The sequence below is a fragment of the Oscarella lobularis genome, chromosome 1 (assembly GCF_947507565.1).
Source record: "Oscarella lobularis chromosome 1, ooOscLobu1.1, whole genome shotgun sequence".
Classification (NCBI taxonomy): domain Eukaryota; kingdom Metazoa; phylum Porifera; class Homoscleromorpha; order Homosclerophorida; family Oscarellidae; genus Oscarella; species Oscarella lobularis.
This window is the reverse complement of record NC_089175.1, coordinates 946233-962627: the sequence shown is the minus strand read 5'-3', so window position 1 is coordinate 962627 and position 16395 is coordinate 946233. Positions and strand designations below refer to the sequence as shown.

At 46.7% G+C, this 16395-nt stretch overlaps 6 protein-coding genes and 1 long non-coding RNA gene across 8 annotated transcripts; 4 read left to right on the top strand and 3 right to left on the bottom strand.

Moving 5' to 3' along the window:
• The first annotated feature begins 70 nt into the window (after window positions 1-70).
• On the top strand, window positions 71-1900 carry LOC136184151 (uncharacterized). The gene is made up of 5 exons (XM_065971033.1): window positions 71-860; window positions 928-996; window positions 1055-1155; window positions 1212-1308; window positions 1364-1900. The coding sequence occupies exons 1-5, from the start codon at window positions 111-113 to the stop codon at window positions 1781-1783; spliced, it is 1437 nt and encodes a 478-aa protein (XP_065827105.1). The 5' UTR covers window positions 71-110; the 3' UTR covers window positions 1784-1900.
• LOC136184057 (ankyrin repeat and LEM domain-containing protein 2-like) lies at window positions 1755-4093 on the bottom strand. The gene is made up of 6 exons (XM_065970928.1): window positions 3314-4093; window positions 3051-3261; window positions 2620-2983; window positions 2367-2561; window positions 2182-2313; window positions 1755-2131 (listed from the first exon to the last, which is right to left on the bottom strand). The coding sequence occupies exons 1-6, from the start codon at window positions 4085-4087 to the stop codon at window positions 1963-1965; spliced, it is 1845 nt and encodes a 614-aa protein (XP_065827000.1). The 5' UTR covers window positions 4088-4093; the 3' UTR covers window positions 1755-1962.
• A 46-nt stretch (window positions 4094-4139) lies between these two features.
• LOC136184242 (high mobility group protein B1-like) lies at window positions 4140-5459 on the bottom strand. The gene is made up of 3 exons (XM_065971143.1): window positions 5394-5459; window positions 4926-5300; window positions 4140-4616 (listed from the first exon to the last, which is right to left on the bottom strand). Exons 2-3 carry the CDS (start codon window positions 5252-5254, stop codon window positions 4316-4318), a joined length of 630 nt encoding a protein of 209 aa, XP_065827215.1. The 5' UTR covers window positions 5255-5300; window positions 5394-5459; the 3' UTR covers window positions 4140-4315.
• Window positions 5460-6082: 623 nt separating this feature from the next.
• On the top strand, window positions 6083-6499 carry LOC136197697 (histone deacetylase complex subunit SAP30L-like). The gene is made up of 2 exons (XM_065987516.1): window positions 6083-6319; window positions 6368-6499. The coding sequence occupies exons 1-2, from the start codon at window positions 6083-6085 to the stop codon at window positions 6497-6499; spliced, it is 369 nt and encodes a 122-aa protein (XP_065843588.1).
• On the top strand, window positions 6500-9852 carry LOC136185696 (uncharacterized). Of its 2 annotated transcripts, XM_065972873.1 has the most exons (10): window positions 6500-6718; window positions 6766-6907; window positions 6966-7064; window positions 7125-7270; window positions 7425-7491; window positions 7555-7926; window positions 7972-8033; window positions 8085-8147; window positions 8195-9022; window positions 9234-9852. In XM_065972873.1, exons 1-6 carry the CDS (start codon window positions 6654-6656, stop codon window positions 7597-7599), a joined length of 564 nt encoding a protein of 187 aa, XP_065828945.1. In that variant the 5' UTR covers window positions 6500-6653; the 3' UTR covers window positions 7600-7926; window positions 7972-8033; window positions 8085-8147; window positions 8195-9022; window positions 9234-9852. The 2 variants fall into 2 exon arrangements, with proteins under 2 accessions (XP_065828945.1, XP_065828954.1); XM_065972882.1 differs by lacking the exons at window positions 7425-7491; window positions 7555-7926; window positions 7972-8033; ... (1 more) ...; window positions 8195-9022; window positions 9234-9852 and adding an exon at window positions 7346-7418.
• Window positions 9853-9888: 36 nt separating this feature from the next.
• On the top strand, window positions 9889-13975 carry LOC136185686 (uncharacterized). The gene is made up of 26 exons (XM_065972862.1): window positions 9889-9981; window positions 10030-10171; window positions 10236-10334; window positions 10393-10425; window positions 10483-10607; window positions 10670-10704; window positions 10762-10861; window positions 10918-10975; window positions 11029-11233; window positions 11296-11362; window positions 11415-11458; window positions 11513-11583; window positions 11635-11696; window positions 11759-11849; window positions 11906-11949; window positions 12000-12090; window positions 12144-12214; window positions 12269-12353; window positions 12408-12462; window positions 12515-12600; window positions 12650-12831; window positions 12880-13015; window positions 13073-13186; window positions 13239-13381; window positions 13439-13703; window positions 13761-13975. Exons 1-26 carry the CDS (start codon window positions 9917-9919, stop codon window positions 13881-13883), a joined length of 2592 nt encoding a protein of 863 aa, XP_065828934.1. The 5' UTR covers window positions 9889-9916; the 3' UTR covers window positions 13884-13975.
• A 436-nt stretch (window positions 13976-14411) lies between these two features.
• On the bottom strand, window positions 14412-15894 carry LOC136187764 (uncharacterized). Its single transcript, XR_010669993.1, has 6 exons — window positions 15800-15894; window positions 15577-15731; window positions 15368-15525; window positions 15001-15313; window positions 14642-14691; window positions 14412-14590 (listed from the first exon to the last, which is right to left on the bottom strand). It is a non-coding gene; the product is annotated as an uncharacterized lncRNA (long non-coding RNA).
• Window positions 15895-16395: the final 501 nt, after the last annotated feature.

The following is a 16395-nucleotide window of genomic DNA, read 5'->3' as shown; positions in this document are numbered from 1 at the left end:
CACGACTCGCCCCACGCACGCAACTCATGTAACTCGTCACGTGTTCGCGAGTACGTCTTGGCACGGATATCTCGGCTAGCCACTAGCGTCGCACCGCCCGTCGTAGAGAGATGCCAAATCAATTCGCTCTCGTCGTCGTCGTCGCGACGACACTCGCTCTCGCATCAGTGACGGCGCTTTCGTGGCGAGTCCCCCGTCGCGCAATCGTCGAATTCGAAGCGACGCGGAAAACGCCGCCGCCGTCATTTCATCATCCGTACGAATCGTCGTCTTCCCGACGCGCCATCGTCGCCGACGGCCTTTTCGCGACGTTCAGCGACGACGACGACGACGACGACGACGATGTCATCGTTCGTCGAGCGTTGCGTCAAGGAAACGTCGCGACGGCGTGCAGTCGTCTCGCGTCGTCGCGCGACAACGAACGAAGCGTGCGACTCATCTACGAACGATCGATAAGGGGCAAAGGCTGCGAGTTCATCGAAATGGCGAAGAATCTGCGTCGCGCTAACGCGTCCGGTATGATTCTCGTCAATTCGCACGACGAGCCTCTCTGGGCGACCGGCGAAGGCGTTGTCGACGATTTCGTCGTCGTCGGCGTCAATCAGTCGGTTGGGCAAGCGCTGGAGACGTTTAGCGGGGAGTTGTGGGACGTGAGCGTGAGTATACGCGCACCTGAGTCCGATGACGAACGCGATGATTCTCCGCAATCGACGAAGTCGAATGACCCGAAATTTATCAATGCGCGATCGTTTATCGTTATCTGCGTCGCGTTCGGTCTTGTCATTGCGCTCGCCTTGTTCGGCTTGTCGTTTTTCTACATACAACGGTGCCGATTGATGGAGGAGCAGCGCAAGCGACGGGTGAGCTAGCGGGCGATCGAAGAAAATCGTTCTTGTTTTCAGTCATAACGCCGGTTCGATTCCTTAGATACGACAGAAGAAAAAGGCGATGAAGATCATAAACAAACTTCCCGTGCGCGTGTGCACGCGATCGCCGGTGAGAGAATTAGCGAAAAGCCGCGCTTTTTCGTTGACGTTCGCTCGTAATCGATCAGGTGTACAGTGACCGCGCTTCCGTGACGTCAGAGGAAAACCTGTGCGTCGTTTGCCTTGACGATTACGTCAAAGCAGACGTCCTTCGCGTTCTTCCGTGCAAGTAAGCAACGTGAACGGAATTGGGGTTCGTCGAACACGTTCATTCTTCTCTCGTAGGCACGAATTTCATAAGAAATGTGTGGATCCGTGGCTGATGGTACGTCACACGTGCCCAATGTGTAAACTTAACGTCATCAAACTCTTCACCAAAGCGGTGAGTCTCCCGTATGCGATGTTTTATTCACCCACTGCAATTTCTCCACGCGTAGAAAAAACCACGCGCTTCGTCGATGAGCGAGGGCAGTTTCCGTCGTCGCAGTCAAGACGGCTTTGTCCCCGTCGTAGCGTCGGACCCGGACCTTCGTTCCTTTCGATCGATTCACAATGACGACGAAGTCGTCGTCGTCATGGAACCGGAAGAATACAACATGGTTACCATGACAGTAACGGGAACAGTTCACAATTCCAACAGCGACAGCGGAGAAGAAGAAATGGAAGTGGAAGAAGCCGTCGACGTGGAAACGCCATCGGCCACCTGTCTGATCCAATCAGAAGACGGCAAAGAGGAGAACGCAAGTGGCGGCGGTGAGGAGGGGGGCCCAAAGGAGGCGGCAGGTGCCGTCAATCACGCGTTAGTTGGCGAGACGGAGACCGTGGATGAGACTAATTCCTCATCCTGTCTTGTATAGAGGTATAAGGAAGGGAGTAGATTTGCCGCAGGGGAAGTCTTGTGTATAGTCTATTATTGCCTTATGCCTTATACTTTATACGTTTCTCTTTCAAAAATCAAACAAATTTATCACGGCTGGGCTGATTTTTAATAACTTTGCCAACGCATAAGAGAGAGAGAGAGAAAAACGGTTTAGAATTAGACGTCGTAGTTGAGTTTTTTTGCTATTCGTGACGGTGGTGGGGCCTGGTAAGACGAGTGCGATACAAGTGGCGATTGACTTGGCTTTAGTTTGGCCAACACGGGAGACATCATCTCCCGGGTTTCGGTTAGTCGTCGCGACACTTTTCGACGCGGCGTTGACCACCTGAAAAAATCAATAAATAAAATTTTCCGTAAGCGGGTTTTTCTTTTTACCGTTGACGTTCTTCGTTAGAATAGCCCAGTACAAGTTTCTTCCACTTGCTAACATTAGGATACAGATCCTCTTGTATTGAACGATTGCCTAGAGCGTTTAGCACATCCTGATCCATTTTAGACGGTTCTTTACTAAAAAAGAGGCATTAGCAAATAATATTACGTACGTATTTATTTCCCCTTACCCTGTAATGAAGGAAGGAGATAGAGAGAGTTGAGCCAGTTGTTCTGCTAAGGGATCCTCCACATCAGTGCAATCCCACTGCTTTGTAAAATACTCCTCCAACGCTTGGAGTCCACCAGGCGTAAGCAAATCCACGTAGTCGTCCAAAAAGGGCCAATATTCGACCCAGGGAACGCCCTTCGTATGAGCCAATCTCCTACGCATAATACTCTATTTATTTATTTATTTATTAATTAGTGCTTGTTTTGACTTGCCTCCCTATTCGCTCCATTCCCCGCTCGCTGTCCGAACGTCGTATATTAATCTCCTCGCGACTCCTACCCCGCACGGGAGACGACCAGTCCTTATATAGAAGCTGTGCTTTCTCAGCCGACATAGGCCCAGCGTAGGCGCACACAGTCGTCGGCGAAGACTGAACGGTTCGTCCGCTCGACGACGAATCGCCGCCGCCACTAAAGAGTTCCTCGCCGTGGGAAACGACGATGGGGCCTCCGCGTCGCGCGCTGTTGTTGCGCGCAATTCGAATGGGACTGTGTTTGGGATCGGGCGACCAGGGTTGACCTATCAGAGGCAGCGTTGTGTTATCGAGAGATCGATATAGAGGAACGTAAACGTTATCTGGAAAAAAAAGCGACGAGTATTAATAAATTAGTATTATTTCGAGGCAGAAAAAAATGTCGAATACCTGTTAAAAGTTGCCGTATTTCCCTTTTGAATAATTCCTTTTTGAGTAGATTATGTGACCCGTCGTCTTTGCAACGCATAGCTGCTAAGTCTATAGCCGTTTGTCCGTGTGCGTTGCGACAGTTGACGTTTAGTGACGCTTGACTTAGAAGGAATTTCACCATGGCCACGCAACCGAACTTGGACGCCAGTAACAACGGCGTTTCACAGTTCTAAATATAAATAGATAATTCAAGGTCTAATTTGAATTTGTATACCCCTTACCGTTTTATCGGGCATGTTCAAGTATAAATCGATTAAAAACGCTTTTCTTCGTTCCCTTGATTCCACGTCGTCGTCGGGTAAAATTTTTTTCCAAAATGCGTCACTTTTTAGGATGTTGACTAGAAATTGGGCCATTTCCGTTCTATCGAAAATTGACATCACGTGCAAAGCATTCCAATGCGGTCCGAGATGTATGGCAACCGGGGTGTCGCCCGAACCAATTAAAAATCGAGGATTTTCATCCACCATACGGGAAAACTTTGAAAAATTATCTTCTTGGACGCTCATGCGCAGTTCAGTTAGCTGTTGAGGAGTCGGCGATTTATACGCGTTTTTCTCCTCTGACGCCACCGGATCGGTCGTCGGTTCCGTTGTTTGTGCATACGCCATCGCTTCGGCGCGGGTAAGAAAGCCCTTGAATCGCGCCCCTTTGACTCGTCGCGCCGCCTCGTGCGCGTCCACGTGGCTAACGTACACCCGCTCGAAATTCCCTTCGCCTTCGTCGTTGCGAGGCAGGCGAACGCCGTAGTAGACGCTCGGGGACTCTGGCACACTTTTCGCTTGCGTTTCGATCGGTTCGGCGACGCTGGGCGGCTTTTCTTCGCGTTCGCTTATCGGCGCGAAACATTGGGCGAGTTTTCGTTCGTAAAAACTTCGCGTCGACGCGGTTACGGGTCCCACTTCAAGTCCGTAGGCGATGAGTCGACTTCGCAGTTCGTCGTCGCTCAAATGGCGAGCGTTTTCGACGAGATTCGCCGTCGGCCTCGCCGCCATTTTAGAGTCGCGTGATGATTTCAAAAATGCCCGCACCCGGATGATACAGTAATCGCATAGCTGACGTTTTTTTATTCCCCGACATAGAATCCCCGCGCAATGACAAGACAGATAGAAACATATGTACTACAGGCAAAAAGCCTTCTACCCATACACGAGCAAGCAAACATAGGCTAAGCATCATCACAGATGCTCTAGAGTCCCAAAGGCGATGTCCCCTGCCTCCCTCTAATCTTCAGCGTCATCCGGCTCTCCTTCCTCTTCCTCTTCCTCTTCTTCTTCTTCTTCCTCTTCCTCTTCGTCGTCCTTTTTCTTTTTATTACTCGGACCGCCCTGCTCCCATTCCTCCTTTTCTCTTTGATATCTCTGTCGATCCTTTTCGGCCAATTCATTGAAGGGTTTTTTCTCGTCGGTGTCCAGTTTTCCCCACAATTTGCCGAGGACTTTTGAAATTTCGACGATGGCCATTTTGGGATGTTCCTTTCGCACTTCGGGTCTCTTCTCCGAGCAGAAATGCATGAAACCCGACCTACAGAAAATTCTTATTTGCGCGCCCACGAATCGCGCGATTTCGCGAACTCTATTGTCGAATCGATCGAAACCGAGCGTTTCTATTCGTGCAAGAAGTCCTATCGCGATTCGAAATAAAAGCGGGACCCCAATAAAATCCTCCGCCAAAACTTTTAGGCGCGCGCGGGTTCGCGACGCCATTTTACATTTTTTCCCTCGTTCCCGCTCATGTTTCTTCAGGTGCATTTCGTTCAGTGAAAACGCCGGAGAGGGGTAGCGAAGCACAAGGATTGGCGGGAAATACAAAAGGCCCCGTCTCCTAGCTTACATCGCTCGCTTTGGGCCGTCTTTCTTGGCCGGTCGAGGCTTGCGAACCTTCTTCTCCTTTCGCGAACGCTTCTGGGGACTCGAGCCGCCGTGCGCTTTCTTGAACGAGGCTAGTTCGCGCTGATATCTCGCCTTATCTTCGTCCGCTTGGTCTTGAAACTTCTTCTTCTCGTCGGCCGCCATCGATTTCCACGCTTCGCCGATCGCCGAGGAGTGGCTCGAACCGCCCTCTTGTCCCTTGCGGCTCTGCACGAAGAAGATGTAGGCCGATCGCGGCCGCTTCACTGTTTCGGGTTGCTCTCCGATCTCCGATGATCCTCCGCGCGTCATTTTTCGTTCGTTCGTAGAAACGGTTATCGTTGGTCGTTCGAAACACCTGCCGAGAGAGAAGCGCCGTGTTATCGAAATGAGAGATGTGCACACGGATGACAGTCTTCACTATGTACTACTGCGAATGTACTGTACATACAAGGCCTACGCAGCTCCTCGGTGTGTAGTACTGTACGAAGCTTGTTGACTGAGGACAACACGTACTGGCTACTCCGCTTCTCATTGGTCGATTGACGTCACGTGGTCCGAATTCGACCCACCCATTGGCTAGATCAAACCGTCGCCTTTACGTCGCATCAGAGTCGTCTGACGATGTGAAAACAGGTTTGATATTTATTAATTTAAAATTAAAGCACATTTCGATGAGCGAATTAGTCGGTTGAAGCGAAATTATCGACGTACCGGCATGCGGTCTGCTGGCTAATAGGAGTGGGAGGGAGTCAAGCGCGCGCGTTTCAAAATCGAGTTACGTACATGTCGTTACGCGAGTTCTCGTCCCTTTGTTGACATTCTCCGATCGGTTGACCGCTTCAGCAAATAAAACGTAGTCAATTGCAAAAGAGCTTTGGGGAGAGGAGGCCTCCCTCTCTTTGAGGACCCGACCTGGCTGTTCGGTACAGTAGCCATTTTCCGCACAAAATAAATTTCATGTATGGCTCTTTAGAACCATGCGCCGAATTTGATAATTACACGCGATTCGACCAATCAGCGAAGAAGGGAGACGCGCCCTTGCACCTTCAGCGGCGAGTCTGCGCACTTCCTCCATTTACTTCCTCGTCTCGCACCGAAAAATCCCATTCGCGTCCCACCGCCAAACGATCGAAAAACATGCTCCAGAGCAACGGACGCCCGAAACGACGCCGAAAAGACTCGGAAGACGATCAGCCGAGCGATCCTCACGACGTAAGAACGCGAAACGCGATCCACGCGATCGATCGTCGCGCTCATCGGTCTCCCTCGCGTCAGATCGATCTCGGTCAACTTCAAGTGAACACGCTGCGTCGATACAAACGCCATTTCAAGCTCCAGACGCGTCCCGGCCTCAACAAAGCTCAACTCGTCGAAGTAGGAAACGCTTTTGATTCGCGATATCGAGTCGAGGCGCGTTTTTAGGTCATTTGGCGGCATTTTCGCTGCATTCCCGTCACCGAAAAGGAAGTTCTGACCTACTTCATCTACATGGCTAAGACTCATAAGAGCAAGTTCGATCAAGCGCATGCCGGAAAGATGCACGGCAGTCCGTAGTGCGAAGAGATAACGTTTAATGCGATTTTAGAGAGTTTTGTTCGTGTACAAAGTGACGAGCGTCCAGTTTAGAATCCTTCTTTCTTGTTTTGCATTCCCAACGTGGGCGAGCACGTGGGTTTGTTAATACGGGCTTTCGCGCGACCTGTGGAAGATGAGTTTTCGCTTGTTCTGCTCGCTCCTCTGCGTTGCCTTTTCTTTTTCTGCGCACAGTGCAAGGTGGAAAAGATATCTATTAAGTGGCGCCGGCTTATTCTGCTTTCTAGCGTTCATTTGAGTCCTTGCGATGAGAAACTCTCTCAAAAGTGGACGCTTCGCAATCGTGCGTTGATGAACGCCGACAATTGCGTTGTCGAGACCGAAGAAACCGGCGAATTCGAGCTCGGCGCGTGCGAAACGAGCTCTTCAGTAAGTGGGCGTGTCCACCGACTGAGATGTTTCGTTTCACAAAACGCATACAATTTAGCTAGAGTTTGACAAGCAAATGGGTCGTATCGTGCAACGAACTAGCGGCCTATGCTTGGATTGCTCGTCGTACGCCAAATCTCGTTCGTGGAACGTCGAAGTAAGAGAGTATACACATACGCACGTGATTCTCTCGCGTGATTTCTGTGGATACGACTAGATCAAGCACGTGGGTTTCTCGGTACGGGGCTTTCGTGCTGCTCTTGCCGAATTCGTGACGGTAGGTATTCGCTCGTGGATCGGCTATCAACGACAGCAACGACCCTCTAACCCACAGCGGTCTCACAACGGTTGGTTCTCTTGTCGGTGAGTCTCGTTTCAGCCTCGTTTTACACGGATCCCCCGCCGCGATACCATCTACTGCCCTGTATTCATTCCTAGAGTTTTGCCATGCTTCCGCCTTGTGTCGCGATCTCTCGGGGAGTGTTCTCGGACTCAAAAGTATTGAACTAATTTTTAGGCTTTTGTTGGATCATTTTTTGAGCGACGAAGCGAAATGGCGCACGATCGAATTGATTCTAAATTTGGTAAATATCGTATATCAAGCAGATGTAAAGCGTTCTCTTATATTTTGTTTTCACTACGTACAGGTGTTCCCAAGTCCACTCCGAGGATCACCTCCACACACCCGCTGAGCTCCTATATACAGATCAGCAAAACTAAAGTCACCTACAAATTCTTATTGAGATGTTTGGCAGCTAACGCGTCCGGGTGGGGGAAGCCAGCATACTTGTGGCTGCGGAATGGGGAGTGTCCTCCAGGGTCTTACTGGAAGACTTCAAACGACGGCAAGGGCTGTGATACCCTTCAATACAGCTGTAGTCGCAAAAAATACGAATTATTGAAAAGCAAAACTGCATCCACTCCGGCGGGCCGATACCGCTGTCAAGCCAAGTATGAAACCAAGGACAAGAAAACGGTCTTAGTGTGCCAATCAAAGCCAACAGATGTTGCGTTAACAAGTAAAGGCAGTCCAAACGTATTGGTTAACTATTGATTCTATTTAGATAAAATCGACGCAAAGACGACTTCTGCACCACCCAAAACTCCTATAAAGACCCCCAATAAAGTGCAAATATAATCGTTGACAATGAGTAAGCATTGCATGCATTGTATCTAGACGACTACTGCAGCTTCTGCTCCACCCCCCAAAATCGAAAGAAAAAAAAAGGCCGCCACTAATGTTAGATACGAATGCAAGCGTTGTCAATGAGTAAACGTGTATTGTAGACGTCCTCTGCTTCTGCAAGCCGAATCGCTAGCAGCGCCGCTCAATCAGAGCAGTTTTTGAACGAGGATGTTGATCAGCATTCTATACCGGTACCATATTACTGCCACGCGTTTTGGCCCGTCGACCCTGGGCCCGAGAAGTTGGAAACGATGACGGAACACGCCATGACCTTGATTGAAGCGGATTGGAATTACCAGCAGAAATATGCTAGCCAAACGTTTGAAACCCAGTTTGTGCAGCGGGACGTTCTCAATGTTCTCGATGCTGCGCTGGATAGAAAAATAGAAACGACGAAGCGATCAAGAACTATTCAAGCTGACGGAGCAATCTACGCCACGACCAACAAAGGCAAGAAAATTGCTGTTGGCATTATTGAAATTAAGCCGCGAAAGGAGCAGCAAGGCAAGGCCGCTGTTCAGGCGATGGTCTATGCCCGCAACGCGTCTCGTGAAACGCAGGGGACAGATGCCACTTCCGCTGAGAAGGCGCTTCCAGTCGTTGTCGTTCATACATACGGCAAAAGAATGGAAATGGGTGCTATGATGTCCATTCCCACAGAAGGAACGAAACGTAAAATCCACTATACGCCGATGTCATCAGTGGACTTCAGCGATCAGCTTCACGTGATGGAGTGCGCAAAATTCCTTTTTCAGCTGAAGGACGTGGTTGATAATTTGGTGAAAATGTGGTCCATGGGAGCATCATGCATGAAATTTGAAGACATCTCGTCCCTTACCTTGCGATTGCGTCGGTAATAGTCTTGGCTGCCATCTCAAATTTACAGGATTCCTGACCCGGAGAGTTTTCTTCGCTAAATTTGCAAAAAAGTAAGTCGTTTAGTCTGTGCGTAAATAAATAGAAATAAATAGAAGATTAATAGGATGTGAAAGTGTAGGCCTGTAAAAATCGTTTCCTTCGATCATACTGCTGTGCATAACATGATTTCGATGAAAGTATCCCTTCACGTTATGGCAGTAGAACAGCAAATGCCGTTGGTATACAGTAGTAATGCTGTAATGCTCTTTTTGTGTCTTATAGAGGAGACGAGAAGCAGGAGGACGTTGTCGTGAAGTTCTCTCCGGGCACTTATGGGTTTGCTGCCCATAAGGTTCTAAGTGATGCTGGTCTCGCTCCTAAGCTTCTCATCGAAAAAGCTGTTCCTTTGAAATTCCCCGGGACTTGCTACGTCATTGTCATGGAAAAGATCGACAAAAAGTTTTCGACGCTCAACAATGCGTACTTGACGCACACCCGCCCTAAAAAGGTCAAAATGAAATCAGAGATGGAAAGGGCTCTCACAGCTCTTCACAGCCAGGGCTTGGTTCACGGTGACTTCCGTCCTCCGAATATCTTCGTTTCGACCGATGGCAATGTGAAGATCATTGATTTCGAATGGTCCGGAAAGGAGAACGTGAAACGCTATCCGGACGTCAACGTCGAGCTGAATTGGCCGGAAGGTGTGAAAAGAGGAGCGTATCTGCTCAAATCGCATGATCTTCACTTTTTTCGTGCTCACTGCATTGACATTGACTACGTCTGGCCTACTAATTAATTAGTGTCTGAACGGGCTTGGACAAATTACTGTTAGTCTTTCTTTCTTTTTTTCTTTTCTTTTGCATTTCTGTTTCGTCAAATTTCTTAGTTGTTTTGCATTCAACGTGGACGAGCACGTGGTTGTCTTAGTACGGGGTTTCGCTCAGCTTACACGTGACTGGTGAAAGATGAGTTTTCGCTTCTTGTGCTCGCTCCTCTGCCTTGCCTTTTCTTTTTCTGCGCACAGTGCAAGGTGGAAAAGATATCCTATTAAGTGGCGCTGGCTTATTCTGCTTTCTAGCGTTCATTTGAGTCCTTGCGATGAGAAACTCTCTCAAAAGTGGACGCTTCGCAATCGTGCGTTGATGAACGCCGACAATTGCGTTGTCGAGACCGAAGAAACCGGCGAATTCGAGCTCGGCGCGTGCGAAACGAGCTCTTCAGTAAGTGGGCGTGTCTACCAACCGAGATGTTTCTGTTTCGTTTCACAAAACGCATACAATTTAGCTGGAGTTTGACAAGCAAATCGGTCGTATCGTGCAACGAACTAGCGGCCTATGCTTGGATTGCTCGTCGTACGCCAAATCTCGTTCGTGGAACGTCGAAGTAAAAGAGTAGACATAGGCACGTGATTCTATCGCGTGATTTTTATGCATACGACTAGATCAAGGAATGTTCTGGAAGTGATTCTCAAAAGGTATGAATATGACCTGTTTATTTTATTTATGCATTTATTTAATTGATTGATTGTTAGTGGGTGTATGATGAGGGAAAGAAGACTGTCTTATGCAAAGAAGCGGCTCTCTATCGAAAAATGTGTCTTGATGTTGGTGCCACTCCCACGTGCGCTGACACTCCATATAGCGCTTTTCCATACTGGTAAAGAGACTCTCATTAATTAATTAAATAATATATTTAATTGACGTTTGTGGTTTTTGTAGCAATGTCAGTCTTGATTTGATTACGAGGACGAAAGGTTGAGACAAAAAAAAACAGGAATGAATAAATAAATATATTTATGCTACATGTCTAGATCTCGTGAGTCGAATGACAGTTGCACAGAAAATTTCTCAACTGGTCACGGGAGCTCCGGGTGTCTCTTCCGACAACGTTTCCATTGCTGGCTATCAATGGTTAATAAATAATTAAATGTATACTTATTTCAATTTCAACTTGTTTCTCTTCTAAGGTGGTCTGAGGCGTTGCACGGTGTTGCCGGTTCTCCGGGCGTTCACTTTGGCGGAAAAGTAAAATTAATTGAACCTACTATTATATTGAATTTTTAATATACCTGATTTAGTTGCCCCATGCTACGTCCTATCCCCAAGTGAATACATTGGGCGCGACGTTCAATAAGAGCCTTTGGCTTGAAATGGGAAATTTTATTGGAATCGAAGCGCGCGCTTTTGCCAATCAAGGCCAAGCTGGGCTCACCTATTTCGCTCCCAACATCAACATATACCGGGATCCTCGTTGGGGACGAGGTCAAGAAACACCAGGAGAAGGTAAGAGAGAGATTTAATTTGAAAACAGCGTATATTTATAATTCTAAATTTGTGATGTCTAGATCCGTATTTGTCGGCCAATTACGCTGAGGCCTTTGTGAGGGGAATGCAAACTGGAACGGATCCGGGGTCAGTTGTCCATCGTCTATTAGTGATTTTATTATATTGATATTTAATTAAGTCACTACAAAGTGATTACGACTTGCAAGCACTATGATGCATATGGTATGTAATTTGGAGAAGAGACTGGAGCGGCATGGATTAAATAATTTTTTTCAGATCTCGAGAATTGGAATGGGACTGATAGACATCACTTTGATGCCAAAGTAGCAGACATAGACCTGATCGAGGTAATTTAAAAATATTAATAATTAATAGTTGTGAGCATTTTTGTTTCTCAGACTTATCTTCCGGCGTTTGAAGCGTGCGTTCGTTATTCTCACACCGGAAGTATAATGTGCAGGTAAAAAGGAGTCTACTGTATGACCGGGAGCTCACATTAAAATTTGATAATTTTTTATATAGCTACAATGCTGTTAATGGTGTTCCCAGCTGCGCAAATGACTTCCTTCAAAACGAAATCGTTCGTCGCCAGTGGGGCTTTGAAGGATACATTGTAAATAGAATCCTTTACTTGGTACACATACAGAGTAAAGTAAGAGATCTTTTTAGGTGAGCGATTGTGGTGCTATTAGCAACATCATGAGCACGCATGGGTATGAGGTATATGACTTTTTAGACCGTTTTATTATTACGTATTGTTTAGTTATACTAAAACGCCCGAGGATACCGTTGCTGCTGGATTGAAGGGTGGCTGCGATTTGGATTGTGGTAGCTTCTATTCAAAGAACGGACAGGTGACGTCACGTTCAAGTAGAGATCAATATATAATTAAATTTTATTCTTTTAGACGGCTTTTGATAAGAAAACAATAACGGAAGATGATTTGGATTTAGCAATGTGGAGACTGTTTTCGCACAGGCAAGCAAAGAAGAAAATTTCTTTTTTTAAAAAGTCAAGTTCACGTGACTGTAGAATTCGCCTTGGTGAATTTGATCCAATCGAAGAGCAACCCTACAGAGAAATCACCCCGGATGTCGTCTGCTCGCAACCACATCTTGTAGATGAATGATGACGTTATTTTATGTTGTATTTTAAAATTCTTATTGGGTAGGATTTGGCTTTGAACGCGGCGAGGGAAGGCGTGGTTCTCTTGGAAAACAAAAACGGTATAGTCTAGAAGAAATCAATACAATTGGTCTTATTTTAGTGTTTTTATAGGAGCTCTTCCGCTGAGCACTTCGGCCAAAGTTGCACTGATCGGACCCAATGCCGATGCCACGAGCACAATGCAAGGAAATTATCACGTAAGAAATTACGCATGATATTTAATACGTATCTAATTTTTTCTCTTAGGGCACTGCTCCTTTTCTGATTAGTCCTCTCATGGGCATTCAGAAATTGGGCGTCAATGTTACCTATGTTCAGGGATGCGATGTCAAGTGTAGCAGCACGTCCGGGTTTGCAGATGCAGTGAATCTGGCAAAATCGAGTGACGTCACTGTACTCGTCATGGGACTCGATAATGGTCAAGCAAGGTACAAATAAATAATTGAATTAATTGGCATATTATTTTCGATATTAAGTGAGGGTCACGATCGAAATGACATCACGTTTCCAGGCAATCAGGAAATGTTGATACAGCAGGTGAAAAACGCCAGCAAGGGGCACGTGATCATGGTTCTTATGACGGGTGGACCAGTGGATATCAGCTGGGCAAAGGTAAACATATTTTCACTATAAACGAGAGAGAAAAAAGTCTAAGGCTTATTAATTAAGGATAATCTTGATGGAATCCTTTGGGTTGGATATCCAGGCCAGGCAGGTGGCCAAGCCATTGCCGAAGTCCTGTTTGGTCAATATAATCCGGGAGGACGTCTACCATACACAATTGTAGGGAATAATGTATTGGGTGATTTCAAACTATTTTTTATTGCTCTTTCAGTACCCGGGTGACTACGTCAATCAGATCTCGTTCTTCGATATGAGCATGCGTCAATCTCCTGGAAGAACGTACAAGTTCTATACGGGTACACCCGTGTATTCTTTTGGTGACGGATTGAGCTACACAACGTTTCAATATCAATGGTAAAAAATTTAATTATCTAAATAAATAAATAATTAAAACTATTATTGTATTTGAAGGATGTCGTCGAATTATTCGGAAAGAGCCGTGTCTTTCTTTGGAACGAAGTCGGTGATTGGAGCTATGCCGTCGTTTCGAGTGAAAGTTGAGAATACGGGTCACATGGCTGGCGACACGGTCGTCTTGGCCTATGTGAACTCTACCGCGCCGGGAGCGCCGCTGAAAGAGTTGATTGGGTTTGAGCGCATTCATTTGGATGCCGGAAAGAGCGAGGAAGTGTTCTTTGGATTTCCTCCCGAAGTCTTCTCCGTCGTCGTGGAATCGGTTTGTAGCGTGACACCAAAATTATCTGTCTACATTAATTTATTCTTTGTGTTGTAGGGATGCAGGATCGTTCATCCCGGAAAGTATGGCATCACCATTGGAGATCTGCATCACGTGGTTCATCTTCACGGCGATCCAGTTCTCTTGAAGGAAAATCCGCTGAAACCCGAGGTGTGTTAGATTCTTCGAATTTTCGTTTTTTTTTTGCTTTTTTTTTTCATTTATTTTATGGTCTGTGTCTTGTTTTACGCAAATTTGGCAATTGTGTCTCACTCTGCGTGCTACCATTGAGTACAGTATGCAAAGAGTAGAGTGAGTAGCGTAGGTGTGTGTGCTGTCTTCTTCACACAGGTACTGTACATGCACCTGACTACACCTGACTCTACTGCCTTACTAGTCTGGTTAACCAGACCCTTGCGCGCGTTACTTAGCTGCGCCCCACGAGCTGCGCCCACGTAGTCCTTCTAAAGTCCCGGATTAGTTGACCACCGCCCACATTTTGCCATTTTCTGAAAATGTGGGCGGTGGTCAACTAATCCGGGACTTTAGAAAGACTTATGTACGTTGACGCAGCTAAAGCTGTAGTCAGATGTACAGTTACCAGTTTGTGGTGAAGAAGAGAACAAAGCCTTCTTTCATACATTTATTTCATACGCGCCTACGCGCTAACTACTTCACTGACTGCCTACTAAAAGTAAACACTGATTCTAATATAGTCTTTGTCTCCCCTCAAAGACTTTCATCCATGGGCCTGCAATTGATCGAAGCAGTTCACATCTCTTCGGCTAGTCGAGAATTTAATTAAAGCCAAGGTTCATCTCGAGGGCCGTTGGAATAATTCACGTTCGTTGTGGGGATGAATGCACACGGTCATCTGAGTGACGTGACTAAAGCAAAATAAGATTGTTTATGAAAAACTCTTGATAGAGGAGGTTTACTTGACAAAACATCATAATCCATCAGGAGTGTAAGCCGGTCGATTCCCATCCTATAAGGCAACGCTAGTAGAAGTATAAGAATTCGTATTATCTATTCATTTAATTCTACGTTCATCTGAAACAAACGTCTCGCGCTTCTTCAACCAGAGCGGTTGGACTAGTGTCGCGATAAGAACGCGGCAGGATGCAGAGAGGTAATTGAAGTGTGAGGGTTTTTGGTCAAGAAAATCATTTACAGGGATTTCTTTTAATTAAGACTCTCGAAATCGCGTTTAGAGAGCCTTATCAATCGTCCCCGTATCTTTCTCGTAACAGCGAGAAAGAATCAAGAACGCCCAAGAGGATACAGAATGTCATACCTGAGCTGTTCATTTTCCAGTCCATATTTGAGACGGCGACGTGCCACCGTCAAGACTCAGCACGGCTCGGCAAAGATCTCTGCTCGCACTCAACATAATCTGAATTCCTAGCAGACAGGAAGAGGTGCGATGATGATAGTAGCTCCGTTTACTCCATGAGTCATGGACGGCCGGTTTCTGTAAATTATCAACCATAGCACGGATGGCGTGACTGCACTCGCATCCAACGAAACGTCTCCCCCTTATACATAATTATAATCAGAGGGTTTCGCCTTCAAAGTCCTTCTCATTCCCTCACAACAGGAAACACTACCTAAAGTATCTTGTGTAAAATGTGTAGGAGAATGAAAATGGCACAGAATCTCACCGTGAATGATCACGCTTGGACGGAGAAGACAAGCACACGAGCGTGCAAGACGTCTGGTCATCAGAGAGTCAGACTGTAATTAGACTGGAGAGGTGGAAAATAGTCGAACTAACACCATCCGTGTTTCCTTCGTTTCCACGTGACGTCAAAAGAGCCATCTAAAAATTCGCTCTCCTATGTGTTCAATGTAAATACTGATCATCCCAAACCTGATTTTCAAGCATAAATGACGTCGATGACTTCAGAAATTCGTATTCGTCCATTTCATTGTTTCCGAGCATTCGTGGAGTGCCGAAAGAGTTTCTGCAAAGTGATCCTGTTGCTGTGGAAGCGTGTAACGCGACTTGGGCTTCTTCTAGAACGTCTAAAGTCGGGAAGCGACCAAAAATGGTCGGGGTTACGCTCGAAACGACTTCCAGCTTATTTTCTCACGTATCTGGAGTTCTAATAATGTAATAATGGTCCAGTCGGGTCAGAGTCCGCCGAAACGACGAGAGAAACCGTTTTCCTTCGAAATCGCGTCGCGCAATTACGGTTCCGTAAACGCTAGCCTCACCCTCTCCAGCGCAGCATGTTCTGTTCCAAAGCAGACAGCTTTTATTGGAGAATGAGGTCTACGACACATAACGAAATACGTAAAGCACAATTATTATGCAAAGACAGCAAAGCAAGAAAGACAACAAATTTAGCTGACGGAAATCCATGCAGCAGGCAAAAGATGTTGAGAGGTTATTTCGAATTCAGCAATTCGCACCTCTTCGAAGGAACCAACGAGCGCGCTGCATGCCACCACACGTGGCACAGCGGACCAATGATTTGGGAACGGCGCGATTTCTTGAAGCATCTTTGTCAGCTGGACTTCACAGTCCTGAGTATCTGGCTCCCGAAAGATCCCGCGGTGGAGCCAGCAGCAGAGAAAGCTGATGTCTACAGTTTGGCAGTGACTGTAGTTGAATTAATGATTCCACTTGTTGAGGTCCACAGTCCGCAGTCGATGTTGAGCCGCACAAGCGAGGTTGTTTGCAATC

Bases quoted from the DNA above. Each gene is read 5' to 3' on its own strand.
- LOC136184151 (XM_065971033.1), top strand. From the start codon at position 111: ATGCCAAATCAATTCGCTCTCGTCGTCGTCGTCGCGACGACACTCGCT. The intron at 1,156-1,211 runs GTAAGCAACGTG...CTTCTCTCGTAG, and splicing joins CTTCGCGTTCTTCCGTGCAA to GCACGAATTTCATAAGAAAT. The intron at 1,309-1,363 runs GTGAGTCTCCCG...CTCCACGCGTAG, and splicing joins TCAAACTCTTCACCAAAGCG to AAAAAACCACGCGCTTCGTC.
- LOC136184057 (XM_065970928.1), bottom strand. From the start codon at position 4,087: ATGGCGGCGAGGCCGACGGCGAATCTCGTCGAAAACGCTCGCCATTTG. The intron at 3,262-3,313 runs GTAAGGGGTATA...ATTTATATTTAG, and splicing joins TGAACATGCCCGATAAAACG to AACTGTGAAACGCCGTTGTT. The intron at 2,984-3,050 runs GTATTCGACATT...TTTTTTTTCCAG, and splicing joins AATACGGCAACTTTTAACAG to ATAACGTTTACGTTCCTCTA.
- LOC136184242 (XM_065971143.1), bottom strand. From the start codon at position 5,254: ATGACGCGCGGAGGATCATCGGAGATCGGAGAGCAACCCGAAACAGTG. The intron at 4,617-4,925 runs GTAAGCTAGGAG...AATTTTCTGTAG, and splicing joins GACGGCCCAAAGCGAGCGAT to GTCGGGTTTCATGCATTTCT.
- LOC136197697 (XM_065987516.1), top strand. From the start codon at position 6,083: ATGCTCCAGAGCAACGGACGCCCGAAACGACGCCGAAAAGACTCGGAA. The intron at 6,320-6,367 runs GTAGGAAACGCT...GCGCGTTTTTAG, and splicing joins ACAAAGCTCAACTCGTCGAA to GTCATTTGGCGGCATTTTCG.
- LOC136185696 (XM_065972873.1), top strand. From the start codon at position 6,654: ATGAGTTTTCGCTTGTTCTGCTCGCTCCTCTGCGTTGCCTTTTCTTTT. The intron at 7,271-7,424 runs GTGAGTCTCGTT...ACTAATTTTTAG, and splicing joins AACGGTTGGTTCTCTTGTCG to GCTTTTGTTGGATCATTTTT. The intron at 7,492-7,554 runs GTAAATATCGTA...CACTACGTACAG, and splicing joins TCGAATTGATTCTAAATTTG to GTGTTCCCAAGTCCACTCCG.
- LOC136185686 (XM_065972862.1), top strand. From the start codon at position 9,917: ATGAGTTTTCGCTTCTTGTGCTCGCTCCTCTGCCTTGCCTTTTCTTTT. The intron at 11,584-11,634 runs GTAATTTAAAAA...TTTGTTTCTCAG, and splicing joins CAGACATAGACCTGATCGAG to ACTTATCTTCCGGCGTTTGA. The intron at 11,697-11,758 runs GTAAAAAGGAGT...TTTTTTATATAG, and splicing joins ACCGGAAGTATAATGTGCAG to CTACAATGCTGTTAATGGTG.